General features: G+C 44.3%; 1 protein-coding gene across 6 annotated transcripts in view; it reads left to right on the top strand.

Annotated features, from left to right (window-relative positions):
• The window catches only part of GSG1L (GSG1 like), a 126,848-nt gene that overhangs the window by 68,567 nt on the left and 37,691 nt on the right, over positions 1–20,590 (top strand). For 3 of the 6 annotated variants that reach the window (XM_050968227.1, XM_050968229.1, XM_050968228.1), the window contains 2 exons: positions 2,989–3,100; positions 7,022–7,189. In XM_050968227.1, coding sequence (XP_050824184.1) covers positions 2,989–3,100; positions 7,022–7,189 — 280 coding nt within the window. Of the gene's footprint in view, positions 1–2,988; positions 3,101–7,021; positions 7,190–20,379; positions 20,448–20,590 lie in introns of all 6 variants that reach the window. The other 3 variants (XM_050968231.1, XM_050968232.1, XM_050968230.1) reach the window with 3 other exon arrangements.

Below are 20,590 nucleotides of genomic sequence, written 5' to 3' on the forward strand. Positions count from 1 at the left end.
GCTGCCCTCCACTCAAGGCATATACAGTGCTGAACTCATATACTGTCAATCTGCAAGTATAGTTCAGTCGACTGTTCGAATGGTGCCATAAAAAAAAATAAAGAGTATACATTCAACCCAAGTCTGGGTGCAGCCCCAGGGACAGAGCCCATAATGCAAAGACACCCCTTGTCTTGGAGAAAGAGTATTGATGATGGAATGGCCTTTGCTTGTACTATGGTGGGCAGGTCACTTCACCATTGACTATACCCTTGAATCCAGACCTGAGCCAGATCCAGGAAACAACCATGTCCAGCCCCATTAAAGGGGGTGTAATCATTAAATCAGGTTCCCCAGACTGATCCCTTCTTCTGCCAACATGCAGCTTAACAGCTGTGGATCACTGCCATTGCCACTTGTAAGTCTTGTTCTGTCTCTGCAATCCCTTCCACACCTTAGATGAGCTGTATCCAACTTGCACTTGTGGATTCTGAAGCCTCTAGTAATTCAATGTACCCTGGGTTTGCTAAGGATACCCAGCTTCCAATACAAAGAAAGCTTGCCCCACACTTAGTGAAATTGATTGATGGGATTATGCTATCCTCAAGTCCCGTCACCCACTAATCTGTGCCCCTTTGGGTCAAAATACAAGACCACCAAGAAACCCTGCAATTTAACTTTATTAACTCACCTCACTTCCCCATCACACTTGGCATCCCCTGCTTCTTGGTCCATGATCCAAATATCTCCTGGAAGATGCAAAAGGTATGGTTTGAGTCAGGCTACTACCAGCAATGGTGTCTTGCACAGTCAGGCAGCAAGGGATAAGAAACAGCATGGAGAAGACCACCACCTTCTGTGTCCAGCAAATTCAAGGAGTAACTGCTCACTAATCCCTGCAAAATATTAAGATTTTGCCTACATATTTGATTTAAAAAAATGCTGATGTCCTACCCCTGCATAGGTCTTATGATTGATTGCTCCATTGATCTTCAGCCAGGGCCCAAAATTCCTTTGGATGGTTTTATACCTTGTTGGAGCCAGAACGCCAAGCCCTATGGGAATACCTCAATGGAGGACCTAGCAAAAAACTTTAACCATCCATCTACATCTGTTACAGGGGCTCCAGTTCTGTTTGTCAAAAAGAATACAGCTCTGCACATCTTTGTGTAGGCTGTTGAGCCATGAACAACATTACTCTCAAGAATGAATGCCCTTTACCTTTGAACAATGAACTATTGGAAAGGGTGGGCTCTGCTAAAATATTCACCCAGCTTGATCTTTGCGGTGTTTACAGTCTAGTCTGTATCCTGGCCGCCAGTGAGTGGAAGACAGTATTTCACAACCAGTATGATCATTCTGAATATCTTGTTGTGTCCTTCAGTCTTTCCAATGATCCGGCCACATTATAGCACTTTGTGAACAATGTCTTTAGAAATGTTCTGAAGCAGTTTGCAGTGATCTACTTAGATGACATCCTCATCTTCTCAGAAATCCCAAGCCCTTTATGGCCAATGTGTGTGCTTGGTACTTGAGTGTCTTCAAGCAAATGACCTGTACAAAAAAAATGAGACATTTTATACGGCGCGTAACTTTATGCAATTTGGAATTATCTCTGTTAAGAGGTTTTCACATATATATAAATTCCATGTTATGATCACAGTCGGTCTGAAATACTGCACATGGTACACTGCATTTGCATCCTTTTACTAATGAATTCCTTCCTGCCCCAAAAGCAGTCCTCTACTTCCTAGTCAGTCCTCACACTACCTATCATACTTCATTTGCTTTTGAGCTGTTGATGCTCACCTACAGTGGCCCCACAATTCCAGTCTCCACTGCCCACTTGCTAAATTTTCAAACATCTTCATGCTTTCTCCCATTCTTGGGAGATTCTCCTTATGAATGTACACAAAGCTATTTCATTATCCATTTTCAGGTCCCTCCTCAAAATTCTCCTTTGCTGTGCTGCCTCCAAAAACCTTGACAATGGTTGGGCTGGTGGTGTGCGGAGACTACTGCCTACTATGCTGACTAATACTGTCTCATTACTTACTTGTGCTCCTCCATCTGTCTATAGACATCTGTTGTCTCATCTTATACTTACATTGCAAGTCCCTCAGGGCAAGGACTGTCTTTTGTGCTCGGTAATTTATAGCACCTAGCACAATAGAGTCTGGGTCCATGACTAGGAATCCTAGGTCAGTGGCTCTCAATCTTTCCAGACTACTGTACCCCTTTCAGGAGTCTGATTTGTCTTGTGTACCCCCAAGTTTCACATCAGTTAAACTACTTGCGTACAAAATCAGACATAAAATACAAAAGTCATAGCACACTATTACTGAAAAATTGCTTACTTTATTTTTACTATAATTATAAAATCAATTGAAATATAAATATGGTACTTATATTTCAGAGTATAGTATATAGAGAGTGGTATAAACAAGTCATTGTCTGTATGAAAGTTTAGTTTTAACTGACTTTGCTAGTGCTTTTCATGTAGCCTGTTGTAAAACTAGGCAAATATCTAGATGAGTTGATGTACCCCCTGGAAGAGCTCTGTGTGCCCCTGGTTGAGAACCACTGTCCTAGTTGATATGGTAATACATATAACAACAACTTCTCACAAGGGACACTTGGGGCTGGATGTTTATATGATTCTTGGAAACAGTTTGTATGAGCAATCAATGGAAGTATTCAGGTACCATGAAGAAGCTGAATGGCATAACCAGAGAAAACCTGGCCTACAGTAGCAAGGCTGATGGTAACATTAATGTGTTGGCAAGCTTTTCAAAGGGTTCCCTTTATACCAACAGCACTCCTGTACCATTCAGATTGTATTGTAAAATGCTAAACCTGAATGACTCCCTTCCTCTGCCCACAATGTGCTGCCTTTTCTGCAGTGGTGTAGGGTGCACTAAGAGGGCTATCTGCTGGAGTTGGGGGAGTTCCTTCAGGAAGAATAGAAAAGATGGGAAAAATGTTCCTGTTGCAATTCCTCCTTTCCAGGTCTCTTGGGGATGGTGGCTCATATGATGTACACCCAAGTTTTCCAAGTGACAGTCAGCCTTGGACCAGAAGATTGGAGACCACATTCATGGGACTATGGCTGGTCCTTCTGGTAAGTGTCTCCTTGATTTAGTATCTTCATCTCACTCTTGAATTGTCTGATTATGGATATCAGTGCAGGGGTTACAAACATGGTCTTAAATCTCCAGCAAATTGTATATGCATTTTCAAGTGCAAAAAACACTTGCAGTTGATCATGGACATTGGATTGCATTGGCTAGTTATGAAATTGCAAATAAAAATTATATATCTCTTGCAAGTCAACTGCATCCACAATTATCACCACTGAGAGCAGTTCCATTAAGTGTATACATTTGAATTAGGTGCCATAACATTTTTGAAACTCTTGGTTTCATGATGTACAGTAAGGGCTCAATTGTGCCTTACAGGGAAGTTTTCTATAGAAACTGCAATGCCCCTATGTGGCAGTGGGAGGCATAGCTCTTTGGATCTCACAACAGCACCCAGGGGGAGTTTCTTGGAAGGTTTGAGACAAATCAGACAAAGTGTTTTGGAGAGAATTTAATGTACAGTGAGGGGGGTTGGTTTTAGAAAGAGTTCCAAATTTATTTTGCTCATGAGATAAAATTACTGGCTTGGCCTAGCAGCCCCCCAATATGTTTTATTGTTCTTCCCTTTAGGAGAACTGGCACATTTGACTAGTATAGGAGAATTTGGGGAGTTAGGAATATTTTAATCACAGGCAGTTTTCACAACTTTCAACAGCTTGCATTGTCCTGTGGAGCCTGAGGAAGGGGTTTCCATTGTAATTTATTGCATTTTAATTTTTTTTAATTACAGAGTAATTTTAATTCTACTCCCTGAATCAGGCAGGTGTGGACACAATCCCTGCAGGCACCAATGCAAGGGATTATTAATGATCCCTCCACCCACACATCCATCCCAAGGCAGGTGGTTATTAACCCTCCAGGATCTGAGGCAGGATGTTCTTAGCCCCTCACACCTCAGTGCAGTTGATTATTAGCCCCTTCCACATTGTGAGGCAAGGGATTAGCCCTCCCTCTCTTCCAAATCCTACATTCCAATGCAGGAGATTTTTAGCCCCCCACTCCTCACTGCTGGGATTAGCCCCCCCCACACGACTGTTATCTCCCACAATCCCTCCTATGTTCCAGTGCAAGGAATTATTAGCCTCCATCACCCCCTTTAGAAGGGTTATCAGGAAACTATTGGGGCCCCCACCCTGGTTTCAGAACTCACTATGCACCAGTTCATTGTTAGTCACATAAACATTGGATTTGCAGGGGCCAACTAATTGTGAGTGTTAGTTCAGTGATGAGCAAGAAGCAGCCTGACACAGCTGTGAGGGAGAGGCTAAAGGTGCCATGGCCCGGGTCATGGTCACTGAGCATTCCCAAACCTTCACACATTTATTTAAAGTATAACCAAACTTTCAGTTTCTTTGGTGTCTATTGATTGTTTACGTTATAGCTACTGTCTCCTGCCAAGCTTCCCTGAGTGAAGGAGACACATTATCATGCTTAACAACATCTTTATCTCCATGGTAATGATGTTGCCATTCTGGAATATCTCCTATCATAGGACCTCCAAGCACTTTAGAAACATCAGATCAGTCCCAGTGTCCCCTGGAAAGGGGTGCACATCATCAATATTTTTGTTCTGCAGTTTGGGAAACTGAGGCCAGAGGTCAAGTGGCTTCCCAAAGGCCACGCAACAAACCAGTAGCACTGCTGAGAAAAGAGCCCAGGGCATCACTCTCAGGTCCTTGCTCTGACCATAAAACTATGTTACCTCCTTCCAGATTAACACAAACATAATTGCCCAACAGACCGGACAACTGTATCTGCCTCTGACAGTGGCCCACATGGAATGCTTTAGAGGAGGGTGAAAACTAAACAAAAACTCCCACATGGCCTTCAGGCCAGTTGTGAGGTGTTGTATGTAGGGGGAAATTCCCTGGGGATCAGATGATGCCTTGAAGTATGAAGTTTGATTACCTCTAAGTCAGCAACATAAATAGCTATTATTTATAGCTTCCTTTTAAATCCAGTTCCAGTGTTTGAGTGTCTGGCCTACACAGCAGGAAGGCCTACCTCCCCCTACTGAAGAAGTACAGGAGAGGAAAGGTCATCTCATGACTGGGCTTTAGAGGGTGCGTGTTTTGTTTCTGACTATGTCACAAGCTTCCTGTGTGACATTAGTACAATTGCATAGTTTTACATTGATTCAGTCCCTTCTGTAGGATGGGGGGGCAAGGAGGGGGGGGAAGAACACCACCCTTCCTCAAATAGGAGCTGTGAGAATTAATGTTTGTGAAGTGCTCAGATGTTATAGCAATGAGGACATATAGGTAACTAGACTAATTGCAGCCAGTGTTATGGAGGTGCAGGTCATGACAGCATAGTTAAGATTGAGCTGATTTTTGCACTTAAAGCAAGAATTGGAATTCAACCTCCTAGTTGTATTTAAAAATCAGTTTAATCTAATCTAGGATCACATACCCATGTATTTATTACATTGCTGCAGGGCAAAATTAAGGTTGTTTGGATATCAATTGCACATTTCCAGATCTTACCCTGTCTGGATTTTTTTAAATTCCACTTTAACTCAGAATTTCCAACATTTTTCAGATGCTGAATTAATGAAGATTTTTAAGATCTTTACGCATAGCTCCAACTACATTGCAATAAAAATCACATGTACCAAATTTCAGAACTCAGGTCAGCTGACTCAGGCTCCTAGGGCTGGGCATTAGAGCTAAAAAGAGCAGTGTGACTCTGAGACCCTGCACGTGGGTAGGTGGGTCTACATCACAATTTTATTGTCCCACAACCCAAGCCTGGGAGCAGGAGTCAACTGACCCAGCCTGGCTGCATTGCAGGTCCTTTAGTGCAGTGTAGACATACCCAGAGAAACCTGCCTTGTAGTCTACCCTATAGCTCAGTGCTCTCTCCTGCAGTGTGGGAGACCCCAGTTCAAATCCCACTCCAACCTGAGGGAGCCACATTGTGGTCTCCCACAGCCCAGGTAAGGTCCCCAATCACTGAATTATAAGGTTGGCACCACCTCTTCCTACTGCTGTTTTGTGACTAGCACCAAAGCCCCAAAAATACAAATAAAAACCTGACTAAAACCATTGAATGAATTCATGTCACATTCATGAATAGTTTTAGGTCAACTGAAACTGCATTTTTGGAGAATGAACTATTCATTTGAAAAATGTCACCCCACTCAACTGTGGCATCCATGTTACCAGACAGGACTTCAGTGCCAAGGATAATTGTGGCCCAAGTTATCCTGCCTTGCATTAGAAATCAGGCCACAGAGCTGAATGAATAATCACTGTTTCTAGTTCAGTGGACAAAACGAAAAAAACAAAAGATAAAAAACTCACCTTATTTCAGATTAAACAAATCGTTGTTTGATCTGAACTTAAATATTTTTGGATTTTCAGTGTGTTACATTACATCTTGGTATAGGTTTTTAACCCTTTTAAAAAATCTAGCTAAAAATTCTTAACAAAATGTCATTTCAAACTAAAAAGTCAAAACATTCTGGAAACGTTGAAATTAATTGTTTTGAATATTTTTTTTATTCAGCTGAATCCACTGACCCAAATTTGTGAATAGTTTTGTTTGACCAAATATATATATATATATGTTTTCTGGTGAATAAGCTGTTGGGCTGATCCAAGTCAGAGTTCTCTTGAAGTAAAATGAGTCAAATCTGTTGTTGTAGCCATGTTTGTCCCAGGATGTTGGAGCGACAAGTTGGGTGAGGTGTATCATTTATTGGACCAACTCCCGGTGAAAGCCCAGCTTTTGAGATTGCACAAAGTTCTGCTTACATCTTTGTTACTGCACTTATCTTATCTCTCTAATGTGTTGGTCATTCCTGACCACGTTCCATTTGCATGCGTCTCTTGCCTCCAGAAACTCGAGGTGGGCTGCTCTCTTAACCTCATTCTGTCTGCTGGTGTTTCTTTCCACAGTCTGGCGTGGGGTTCTTTCACCTGCTGCATGGCTGCCTCAGTCACTACATTGAACTCTTACACTAAGACTGTAATTGAGTTCAGACACAAGCGCAAAATCTTTGAGCAGGGCTTTCGAGAGGAGCAGACCTTCCTAGACCAGGAGGCAATCAAGTACTTCAGAGAAAGGTCAGTGCAGTCAGTCTCTGGGTCAGTGGAGGTTTCTGAGGATTCTACTGCTAGCCTCGGAAAGTCTGAGATCTCACTCACCTCAGTAGATTTGGGTGGAGTCTGAGAAACTTGGAGAAGAACCATGTTAAAGAGAAGCCCATAGAATTCTGCTTGACTTATGTTTTTTCTTCAATGTTGTGAAGTCCCCACATGTGCCACTTCTTACGTCCTCATTAAAGGCGGACTGGCAAGCTCCCTATGGCATGTATCTGATTTGCAGGCAATGTTGCAAATGGAAGCAAAGACTTCTTTTCTCCTAGTGTGAGTAGCCTGAAAGTCTTACACCAATGCTCAGTGTTTGGTGAGAATGACATTTTCCCTTTGTTCAAAGGAAGCTGACCCTGCTCTGGGAGCATCTGCTTGCAAAAAGCAATTGAGAATCCAGGTAGTACGGATGCCTAGAAATGGGTTAAGGCCTGCTGGGATTCAATAATGTGATTGGCTTCAGTCTGTAAAATGTATTCTCCATTGCAACAGCCAGACATTGCGCTTTGACCCAGGGTCCAAAGTGGGCAGCCTTTGGGAGTAGGGACAACTGCATATTCCACCAGCCTCTCCACCCAGAACACATCAGACCCCCTCATTATTCCACATACTCCCTGAGACACCCACTTACCACCCGTCACCCTCAGCCATGCAAGCACACATAGAACTGGTCCTCCTTCCCCTGTACACATGCCTCACCTGTCAACCTCACCACTTGTGGGCACACCCCATCTGCCATGGACACCCCCTCTCCATTTCTCATGGCCCTGCCACGCATGCACACCACTTCTCACCCCTGCCATGCACATACCTCCTCATTCTAAGGAGGATGAAGTCACCTCCCTCCTTCCCCAGCATGTGCCCCAACCACTCTCACATTAACATGAGCTCTCACAACAAATACTTGATTCCCTTGCTGCCTGCATCCACTGCCCATCTCCCAACCTCCACTCTCCAAGCTCACAAATCCACAACTCACCTGACCCCACCACACACAAACACAGTCCATCTTCCCCTGCATACTAATACCCCCATCCTCCTCCACATATACACAAGCCACCTATCCCCATCCAACACACACTTTTCCTCCATACACACACTCATCTTTACCCATAAACACATGCATCCATCCCCCTCTGCAGGTGTGCCCGCTGCCTGTCCCCTCCACATACATTATCCCATCCATCTACAACCCTGCCCCATGCGCTGCAGCCTTCCTTGCATACACCTACTACTACTCCTCGCCATACCCCACACACATCCCATGCATCCTACTTAATGCCTACAAATCACATCCCCCTCCACACTGACTACCCACCCCCCTTCTCACACAACCACCATCCATCCTCCCCACCTCTGCTACCCATCTCCCTCCATACACAACCACCACCCACTGCCCATTCTTGCAAGCACTCAGATGCAGCCCATCCTCTTCCAGTAATACACACATCTTCCCACAAACACACACCAGCCTGCCATTATGCTACACATGTAACCATCCCCTCACAACAACCTGCCATCTTCTCCACACACTACCCTCACAAATCACCTACCTCTCACATTCACATGCCATCCAACCCCCTTATTGACACACTGCCCATGCTGCCCCCCGCCCCACATCACCCAGCACAAACTTCCCATATTCCTTTCCGACACTGCTCATCCTGCCCACAAACACCACACATATACATGATCTACCCATCCCTCTAGACACTCTAGGACATTTCCCTCCCACCACACACACACCATACTCCCCCACACCCCACCCATCCCTTACACACTAAGCATCCCTCTCAACACATCACACAAACCTCCTCAAAAACTCTCCTCAACCCCGCCCCGTATACACACACCACCCATCCCCATATCGTACCCACCACTACACACACACACACACACACAGACACCCCTCTTCTCCTGTCAATCCTCTACACATCAAATACACACCATCCCCACACACCACCTGTCCCCCAAACAAGTATCTTTCTCCACTCACATATGTACACTGCCCATTCTCCATATACACACCACTCATCAGTTTAGGTACATGCCGCCTGTTCCCCTACACACATTGACGCCTTGCAAACACACCACACAAATACCACCCTTCTCCCAATATACACACTGCCCATCTCCCTACACACAGGTCAGCCATCTCCCCTCCCATACACTGCCCCTCTTCCCCCCATGCAAACCACCCATCTCCTTCCAATAGGCATACCACCCAACCCCACTCACCCCCACTGCCTAGCCTCTCCTCCAGACACACACTCCATTCATATGCCATACACATACTTCCCTCACCCTCGACACCTCCCATCATCCCCATGTAACACCCATTGACAGGGTACACATGACCCCCAAAAACACACAAGCCACTCACCTGCCCCATGCACTCATATCACCCATTCCCTCCACAGCGCATTCCTCCTCACACACACTGCCCATCCCCTGCATGCACACTCCTCACACACCACCCTCACACACACATATTGACCATCCCTCTACATGCACCCCCCACACACACCACCCCCTCACACACACTGCCCAGCTCCACCCACCTACAAGTTTCCATTTCACCCTCACATACCTATAGCCTGTCCCCTAGATGCCTAGTGCTCATTCCCCCCCACCTCTTCCCCAGTGTCTATCCCTCTGTATGCAGACTGCCTACCTCCTCACACACAGCTCCCTACACACACTGCTCATCCTCCCCACACAAACACCTGTCACACACCCCTCACAGCCCACCTCTTCCTCTCACATGCACACACACACAGCCCGTCCTACCAATCCTCCACACATACAAGCTGCCTATCCCCTGGTATGCACACTACCTATCTTGCCACCCGATACACTGCCTGTTCCCCTTCACACACATTCATTGCCTTCCCCACCTGCCTGCCTATCCCATATACAACCCATTTCTCCCAATCTGATCCATCCCCCATCCTCCTTCCATCCCATTGCCCATTTCCTCCCACACACCCTCACCAACATGTATTTTCACGTACACAGCCATCCTCCTCACACACCACCCATCTCCCTGCACAAACATCAGACATTACCCCCAAACCACCCATTTCCCCACCAACACACCACACATCCTGCACAGGCACCCCCAGACACACACACACTTCCCAGTACATAGGCATTGCCAAGCTCCCCTGCACGCAGGCCAGCCATCATCCCCCTTGCAAATCACCCACATTCCCTACATAGTCCTACTTCGCTCAACCCCACTACAAACCGAACTCATCTCTTCCCCTCCCCACATACTAAGCCCATCCTTCTTCCACTCTGAAGCTGCCCATCCCCTTGCATGCTCATCATTCATGCCACACAGACCAGCCTCATTCCTCACCACAAACACATAGTGCCCCATCTCCTGCTACACACTGCTCAGCCAGATACATGCACTGCCCCTTCCTTCTTCCATCCGTCCATTGCCCATCCCCCCCCCCCCACACTCACACAGCCCCTTGCTTGCCATGCTTGTGGCAGATGAAAAAAATCAAAGGAATTCATGTGCCAGCATATCAGCTCCCCACATAGATCAGCAGGGTTTAATCTAGGACCATTAGATACACAGCACAGACTGCTACCCTTGAGCTAAAAGAGTAACCACATGAGATGGCAGCAGAAATAGGTCATGATCGTCCTTAGGTTAGCTGCTATAGAGAATGCTGACTCCTCACAAACAATATCAGGATAGCTAAGTGCCCAGCTGTGGGTCGAGCAGAACTGCCAGCTAGCAACACCAAGCAGACTAGAGTAGCTGCTTTCATTAGCAACCTATAGAACTGCCTTGGGGTCACCTGGTTAGACTGTGGATTTGGCTGGGTACTTAGGATTTGCAGCTAATTATTTCCAGTGACTCAGGCTCAGCACACTCATCACAAACAATTGGTTACATATGTGAGAATGTCCATACAGCATGGACAAGCACACAGATTTGGCAAACTTTCTGAAAAGCAGGGTGGCTCAGTGGCTGAGATGGAAGCTGGCCATATGGGAAAGCTAGGCCCTAGTCCCAGCTCTACTGGAAGTGACCTTATATAACCTCTGTATTATTCTATCTGAAATTGCAGGAATACCTGCCTGCCCCCTCAAGTAGGGCAAAAGGGCCTTGCTATTGAAAAAAACCCACCATGAAATGCCCAGAAATATTGATGTCAGTCAGTGAAGGAGATGAGATGTGAACTAATGGCCTCCAGATTCCCTGCTTAGTGTACCTTTCATTAGCTTAAAAGGTATCTGGATGGGGCAAGCTAATAAACAGGCTGCTCAACAAGACATGGGAGCACATGTTTGGAAGCAGTGCATTTTCCCATAAGTGAAAAGATATTTTGATGGCAGAGAGCAGGAGGGGAATGAGCCGTTTTTGTCCTGGCTGGAGGCATGATTCTTTCCAAACACTGGAACTGCCTCAGCAGGGCCAGGCAGCATGCTTAATGCAGATGGACTGTTCAGAGATTTTGTCAGCAAACCTATGACAACTTCTAGTCAGCTATTACAAATGGTGATTTTCTGAGGCTTATAACTTGACCACATTTATTTGTGTTTTATTAGAACAGTAAAAGGCCCCTCTGACATCAACTTACAAGACAATTTACAAGCTCCAGAGGTGCTAGGGCTCTTTTTAAAGACTGGTCTTAAAAAAGTTAGTATTGTCAAATTAAGTTTTGGTGAGTCTTCCTAGAAAAATTCACCCTGAGGCAGAGAACAAGAATGGAATTTTTTTCCTGAACTGTTAAAGTGTGGCAGAGTTATAAGTGATTAAAAATGGGATTATAATGGGAAGTGTTAAGCAATTTTATATAGCATCACTAGCAGTCCTTCCTGCATGATAAACAGAGCAAGTCAGCTGCATAACAGACTAACAATTCTAACCCTTGCATGTTTATTTGTTTTGATGGTGCTTTTTATCCCATTTGTAGCAGAACATTAGAAATGTTGAACTTTCCTTAATGCTCAAAGTTCCAGGGTCACTATTTCTCCCCCTCCGAAATCCAAGATGCTTCTAGTTTGCGGAAAAAAGCAATAGTATACTTAATCTTTTAGTGGGATATCTCTTGGTGTGGGGACCCCCTAGCTGTAGGTATTGCTCTCCAATCAAAAGTTCACTGGACTGGGAATGTGGGTTTGGGTGGCCTTTCAGGAGGCATTCTCGAGGAAGAGCAGGAATGTGTGGGTGACTACACCAGAACTACTCAATACATCGCACCCTATGCTTGAAGCAGACATTCTACTTCTAGGTCTCCTCCCTACATTCAGGGCATGCTCCCCAAACCAGTCTGTTGGTGTTTATAATGGCAAAAGTGTTCATGAAAGCATGTAGCCATCTCTCATTTAATAGCCTCATTCTCCCCTGTATGGGATGACTTCTTTAGGGAAGAAGGAGGTTTTTCCTCTAGCCAGAGCACACTGGCCATGCTGCTGTATGCCTGGCTCAGTACTGGATGTTCAGATGTTCCTGCCTGGGAAGATCAGAACCTGGATGAAGATTTGTTCCAGGGTTTTTGACAGAGGGCTTTTGTCTCATCATGCTTTGGGTTTTACAGTATTATGAAGACATTAAGAGACAAAAAACACCTATCACAATTGAGACCACTCAGTCCTGCAGCCACACCCCCAAGTACTTCCACACTGCATGCAACCCAACTGTAGACCCAACACTCCTGTTCCACACTCATAGACCACACCACACACATGCCTTGCAAACCCAGCCCCACCCACAACATACACACTTCTACATGGCCAGACACACCCACATTACACACATGCCCTGCAGACCCAGCCTTCCCCCTCCACCAGGGCCGGTGCTTCCCTTTAGGCGATCTAGGCGGTCGCCTAGGGCGCCAGGATTCGGGAGGGCGGCAGGCTGCTCTGGTGGACCTCCCGCAGGCGTTCCTGCGGAGGGTCTGCTGGTCCCGCGGCTCCGGTGGAGCATCCGCAGGCATGCCTGTGGCAGGTCCACCGGAGCCGCGGGACCAGCTTGGGGTGGCGAAATGGCTAGAGCCGGCCCTGCACCTAGGGCGCCAAAAACCCTGGCACCACTCCTGCCCTCCACACACATACCATCCCGCCCATACATCAAACCGTCCCATACCACATATGTACCCACTACACACATGCCACTCTATACACCCTCCAGACCCAGACTACCCCCTTCACACACATGCCCCACCATACTCACCCCAAACACTGCCCAACCCCATGCATCCTCCAGACCCAAACCACCTCTTCCATATACAAATCTCACCTTACACCCAAACATCTCACACTCCCTCCAGAATCAGACAATTCTCCTTCTGACATATCTCACCACATACTCCAAACACTCCCACATCTCATAAAATAGAATGCTAGACATGTAGGGCTGGAAGGCACCTAGAGAGGTCATCTAGTCAAGTCCCCTGTGCGGAGGCAGGGCCAAATAAATCTAGACTATCCCTGACAGGTGTTTGTCTAACCTGCTCTTAAAAATCTGTAGTGACAAGGATTTCACAACCTCCTTGGAAGCCTATTCCAGAGCTTAGCTGCTTTTGCTGTGTTGGTATTTCCAATCCCTAACATATAGTTAAAGCTTTTCCTAACTATATGCAATCCCCCCACACAAGCACTCACACTCCCTTTCTAGCACATACACATCCCAGAAGACATATCCTCCACACACGCTTACCCTGCCACAAGCACTCCTTATACAGGTGTTGGGATAATTACAATCTTCATGTAATTTTTTTTACCATTAAGTTACTATATGTACTCTGAGCCTCAATGTCACCTTAATTTCTTTTTATTTTAAAGTATTAAAAAAATTCATGTGGATGCTGAACAAAAAACCCAAAGAGAATGTAACCATGTGATATTTCTAATAACCTGAAGATACACAGTAATTAATCTGAAATCACTTGTTTTTAATTGTAACTTTTATTGCCAGATTCACCAGGATGCTCTGGATAATTTCTGCCAGTCGGGAGCAATGCAAAACAGCCAGCATGTACTGGCTAGTTACTTTGGGTTTACAGATGCTTTGTACCACCAGAAGAGCAAACAATCAGTCAGTGTGCACCCCTTTCCCCACACCTCCTCTAGCCCTTCCTCTCATCTATACACATATACATGCCTCAAATTCTCCCTCCCTCCTGCACTTTCTACATTCCTCTGCACACACCCCCTCAAATTCCTGTTTACTCCTGCACACCCCGCTCCATTCCCTTATGCACACATTCACCAAATATCCCTTTCTCCTATTTCCTCTCAAATTCTCTGCATGCATGTTTGCACACAGTTTTTCCCACCTGTCCCCACATTCCCCCGCACAGATGCACATGAACACGCATGTACACTCCCTAATTTCTCTCCTTCCACTCATTTTCTGTTGAGCAGACCTAGTGCAACGAAATGAAAAGAAATATTAATGATTAAGGGTCACGTTTTCCCATTTTTCTGCATAACTGAAGTTTATCTTTAGCAGAGGCTGGAAAAAAATAAAGATCACATCCATTTTGAAAGAGCAATTATTTGTAGAATTCTCTGTTTTGCAACTAGAGTTGGGTAAATAATGGATTTTTTTGGTTTGCTAATTCTGAACAATTAAAAATATATGTATGTTTTACATCACACCGGCAAACTTTCACTTTTTCAAACAAAAAAGTTTTGCATCAAATTAAGTTTTGTTTTGACAACAAAAAACAATTTTGACAATTTAATTTTTTTAATGTTTTCATTAAGCTAAAGGAAATTTTGAAACAAAGTCACTAACAAAAATCAAAATGTTTCATTTTGAAATGCCAAAACAAACATTTAGTTTTCTAGGGGAGTAGAGGGCATTTGGTTTGGGTATTTTAGGTTCTTTTCCCTGACCAAAACAGTTAAGAGAAAACAAATTAGCAAAATGTTTTGGTGTGAAAAATTTTGCCCAGCTTTAATTGCAACATTATTTTTTAGCCCTTGCTGAAGACAAAACTGTCAGTTATGAATAATAAAGGCAAAATCACTATTAACTTTACATGTTTGAAGAGTCTGTTATTTCATTACTGAGATCTCTGGGGTGGCGGGGGGAAGTCTGACAGTTGAGTGCTAAGTTTCTTAAGGGACCTATTTTCTAATTAGTTTTAACTCAAACTAAACAGATTTACTTGCACATTATCAGAAAATTCATTTTATATGCAAGGAGGAAATGCTGTGCATTTATGGGGAATGTCTATTTTTCATGGTTGTATCCCTGCTCTAAGTATAAAACTCAACTCAGGTCATGACTATGAAGCTGGGACCAGTGCTTCCATAATTACATAGTTCTGGAAGACTTGGCCAAGTTGTTTGTCCTTAGGCTGTGCCTGCAAAGCTTTAGACCCCTTGGAATAAACACTAAGGGGGAGATTTTCAACAGCACAAAAAAAGTTAGGCCAAACTGACCTTTGTACTTTTGAAAATTTCCCCCAATGCTCCCAAAACGGAAGTGACAGGACATCAAGAAAGCCTAAAGCAAAAATTGAATTAGGAGCTACTCAGAATTCTAAAGATTAGATATTACTGCAAAGTCTAGTGTCCCAGGTGCTCCCAGATTTTATAAATAGGAAGGTCACAATGAAGTAAAGGGCATAAAATGTTGAGTTCAAGCCAACATTGTCAAAGCAGAAGAACCTTCTAAGTAATGGCTTCTAAGCAAAGCAAATTCTCCCTGCATAAAGCAAGATGCCTCCTGGGAGTGAAAGCTCTAGGAATGTTCAGAATGGAACAGCTAATTGAGTATTTCACCTCATGCCGCTCTAGGCGGTGTGCAATCTAGGAGGAGTCCAGCAATGGAGAGAACTATTCCATTAGGTTCCACCAACTTTACAATCCAGCCTGGTTATATTACCAGATATTATGAAAACTCTCCTAACCTATTTCCTAGTCTGTCTGTGCCATACTTGGATTCACGACATTTCTCTGCTCTGGTCTTTCCTCTGATTCCAAATACCAATAAAAGGTTCCCACTGTCTCCTTGTCATGGGGCCATCCCCTGAGAGTCTTTTCAGGACTTAATCACAGACCACAACCACTCCAGGTCTCCTTCATCAGCACCATGTTTTACTGTATTCTTCCAGCAGGCCACAGCCTGTAGCGTTACATGTATTTACATTGCACAGGTATTTTCCCCATTTGCTTCTAGGGACAGGCACAATACTAACAGCAACCAGTGCTGTCTCTCTGCCTTGCTTCAAGCTCTCCCCCTCTTTAACCCATCTTTCATGTCAATTTATATAATCTCACCTGCTGGGATTGCTTCCCTGTCAATTAGCCTTTCTGCTGTAGCTCTATTCAGTTAATTGACACTCTCTGTCAACTACCTGTCTTCCAATTAAGTCCCAATTAATATATACAGGTGGATATTAGAGTGACAGGCTGATGAGTTAGCTTCTTACTCAGCTTACTGTGTTACAATCCTTCATAATAGACATCCTCTCCTGTAAAAGAAGTTACAGGGCTCTGTTTATTGTTGTGACTATTACAATGTAACTAGGCCTACCATGAAGTATTGGTTCTCATGCTGTGGGTAACAAAGGTGGAGTCTTTAAAAGAAATTGAAGTCTGCTCATTGGTTTGCAAAAACAAGCTCAGAACCCAATGGACTGTCCTCTGCAGACTACATTCTATCACTGGTTAGAATGTCATTAGTTTAGAAAGGGGTCTTCATAACATGTTGTTTTCATTTTTGTAGATGTATCTATATGATTGGTATTAACCTGATCCTCCTGCTGGACAAAAAAGGGACATGGTCTGGCTACATGCTCTCATATATTTCAACAATGTGGTATTTGTCAAATGTGTCCAGTTAAGGTGACAAAGTTGAACCACCGTAACTCACATAGCCTGCAAAAAAGATACAGGATCAGATACTCAGCTGGTGTAGATCAGTGTAATGCCACTGACTTTAATGGCATTACTGCCATTTACACAAGCTGAGAGTCTGGCCTAGAAGCTCCTCAAGATTTAATAAAGCAATAAAGAGTGGGTTCTCTCTCATTTATATTCATGCACACTCCCCTCAGACAACTACCTCCAAAATAATGCCTAGAGCAGATCTTTAAAAAAACATCCAGTCTTGATTTTAAATTTGTCAGTGATGGAGAATCCACCTCAACTCTTGGCAAAATGTCCAGTGGTGACTTGTCCTCACTGCTAAAAAATTTACACCTTATTTCCAGTCTGATTTTGTTTAGATTCAACTTCCAGGCATTGGATCATGTTATACCTGTCTCTGCTAGATTGAAGAACCAATTATCAAATATTTGTTCTCCATGCAGGTACTTATAGACTAGTCAAGTCATTCCTTCATCTTCTCTTTAATAAGGTAAATAGACGGAGCAATTTCAATTGGGGAAGTTCTCTAGACTGTGTGATGCAGAAGGTCAGAGCAGATGATTATAATGGCCCTTCTGGGCTTAAAAATCTATGAATTTTCCTGTAGCTCAAGTTTCTTATTTGTAAGAATGTGCCTCACATGACACTTTACATTTACCTGATGTTTTCCCAGCTGTAGCTGTCAAATCACCTGAGAAATGGGAGCATGCAGGACATGACCCATTTTACAGACAGACTATGCATATAGATTTCAGTACATTTTTCTGAGGCACAGTGATGCAATGGCTAACTTTAAGCAACTCAATTTGAAATGTTTAGTGTTAAGTTATCTGTAAAATGGAGATAAGGAAAGTGTGGGTTGTAGTTTTTCCCATTCTCCTCATACACTCAAATGACAACGCTTTTGCTCAAACTTCCGAAAAGAAAAAAAAAATCACTTTCTGGCAGAGACCACTGAAGCCTTGTCTACACTACAGAGGAAATTCAATCTAAGCTACACCATTTGAGTTATGTGACTAGCATAACTCAGATCGACATAGCTTAGACCTACTTACCATAGGGTCCACGCTACACAATGTTAATGGGAGACGCTGTCCCATTGACGCTCCCTACTCTTCCCCATCCAGTGGAGTACAGGAGTCAATGGGAGAGCGATCTGCAGTTGATTTAGTGGGTCTTCACTTGACCTGCTAAATTGACTGCCAGTCACCACTCATTGACCAATCAATCACCACTCATTGATCCCCCGGTAAGTGTAGACAAGCCTTGAGTAAAAGAAGATGTTAATAAATTGGGGAGGGTTCAAGGAAGAGCCACAAGAATGATTAAAGGACTAGAAAACTTGTGTTATAGCGTGTGATGAGTCTCACTTATCACTGCAGCACCTCCTGCCAGCTGTCATGGGAATTAGCTCTGCTCACCAGAGCAGCGTCCTCTGGTGGTGCCTTAACACCAGCACTTTTGTTCCAGGACCCACACCACTCCCAGGACTGCAGGATCCACTTCAGTGACACTGCCTGCCATGCCATACTTTATGTTCCCTCCTTCTGGGGCACTTGCCATCTCTGTCCCACCACTACCTCAGTGGCAATTGCAGTCCATCGTCCCGGGGCTTCCCATGCAACTCCAACACCCTCTTCTGCCCTTACCTCAGGGTCTCAACTTGCAGGCCCTAGCAGACAGCCAGGAGCTCTCTTTAGCTCCCTGGGTCCCTGACTGCAGCACTGCTCTGTCCTAAGTGCTAGTGCCCCTTCCTCCTGCTAGAAGCCTGGTCTTCTCCCCTCAAGCTCCAGTCAGCTACTGAACTCTGCTCTGTCATGCAGCCTTTCTTATATGAGCCTGTCGGGCCATGATTGGCTACTCCTCTCAGCCTCTTTCTAATTGGCTGCCTCTGTCGCAGTCTCCATAGGGCTGCTTTTAACCCCTTTTCTGCCAGTGAGGAGCAGCTGCCCCTCCACACAGTCATAGACTCAAGAAGCTCAATTTATTTAGCTTAACAAAGAGAAGGTTAAGGAGTGACTTAATTACAGTCTACGGGGAACAAATATTTAATAATTGGTTCTTTAGTCTAGGAAATAAAAGTCTAACATGATCCAATGGCTGCAGGTTGAAGCTAGACAAATTCAAACTGGAAATAAGGGGTACATTTTTTAGCAGAACAGTTTACCGAGGATGGTGGTGGATTCTCCATCATGGCCCTTCTTAAATCAAGATTGTCTGTTTTTCTAAAATATCTGCTCTAGGAATTATTTTGGGACAGTTCTCTGGCCTGTGTTGTACAGGAAGTCAAACTAAATGGGCACAGTGATCCCTTCTGGCCTTGGAATCTATGGAATTCTAGCCTCATTGAAGGTGATGTCAAAATTCTCACTGATTCCAGTGGAGCCAGGATTTCACCCTGAGTCTCGGAAATTCCAGCTCAAAAGGTTACAGGTTTGGAACAGTCTGAGCAGTTGGAAACAAACGTTAAAGTTGAAAGAATTCTGTAAACCACTAAAGCGTTTGCTCCTGTTCCCTTTATAATAATTACCTTCCAATATGACCATTTCCTATAGTCTCGTGCATGTAGCATTTTTTCTTATTGTGTGGGCTCTTAAGGAAAAATTACTAATGTACTGTAATCCTTATTGTTTGCAATAGCTTCAGGTGTATGCACAACCAGATGTGAAGATTCTGGCCAAGAGTTTCAAAAGAGATGCTTAAGGTTTGGCTCTAGTGTCTATATTTAAGCATCTAAATAAATTCCCTGATTTTCAAAAGTATTGAGCACCCAGTAGCTGCCATTGACAGTACAAACCATCAAGAATTTCAAATCTGATTATTCGCCTCCTATTGGCACACAAGGTACAAGTGCAAAGTTCTGCCTTGGATTTATTCTGTACTTTATTCTGCAATGCATGGAAAGGAACATCCGCAGAGCTGTTCCTTCTGGAAAGTTACATGGACTGGCATTTAAATAGTGTAACATGAACATACCCACTTCCAGCACATGTACTGTACAATGTTAGCTCCTGCTGCTTAGATTCATCATGAAGAGTGAGAGAATGGGAGAGACGCAGCCCTGACCCCCACCCCCATTCTCATTCCCATTCCCCTTGGCCTCTGTACATAAGCTTTCCCCTAAGAAGGGCAAAGCCAATGGAAACAAGTCCCTCCTGAGACCATTAGGATCACCATAAAGGGCCTGGCTGGCTGTAGATGGAGGAGCCCAGGTACGTTGTGCTTTTATTGATTTTGACCCTTCCTTTCTGTACATTTGGGAACAGCTGTTGTTTCTGTTAAAGATGCTACTTCTATATTCTCTTTTCCAGGACAAAGGAGGAGAGGGATGAGGATGGGGATCTGAGGTTACAGTGCCTCCATAGCTGCTCCCCAAATAGTAAGTGAACATAGCTCTCCGTGTCTCTAATAGATGCTGGTTTGTGGAACCCTCAGAATGGTTCCTGGGAATTTGGATATAGGTTAAAGTAAGGAGGTGGGACAAATACATGTTTGCAGTTTAATCAAATAGCCACCATGGAA

Source organism: Gopherus flavomarginatus, chromosome 9 (genome assembly GCF_025201925.1).
Source record: "Gopherus flavomarginatus isolate rGopFla2 chromosome 9, rGopFla2.mat.asm, whole genome shotgun sequence".
NCBI lineage: Eukaryota > Metazoa > Chordata > Testudines > Testudinidae > Gopherus > Gopherus flavomarginatus.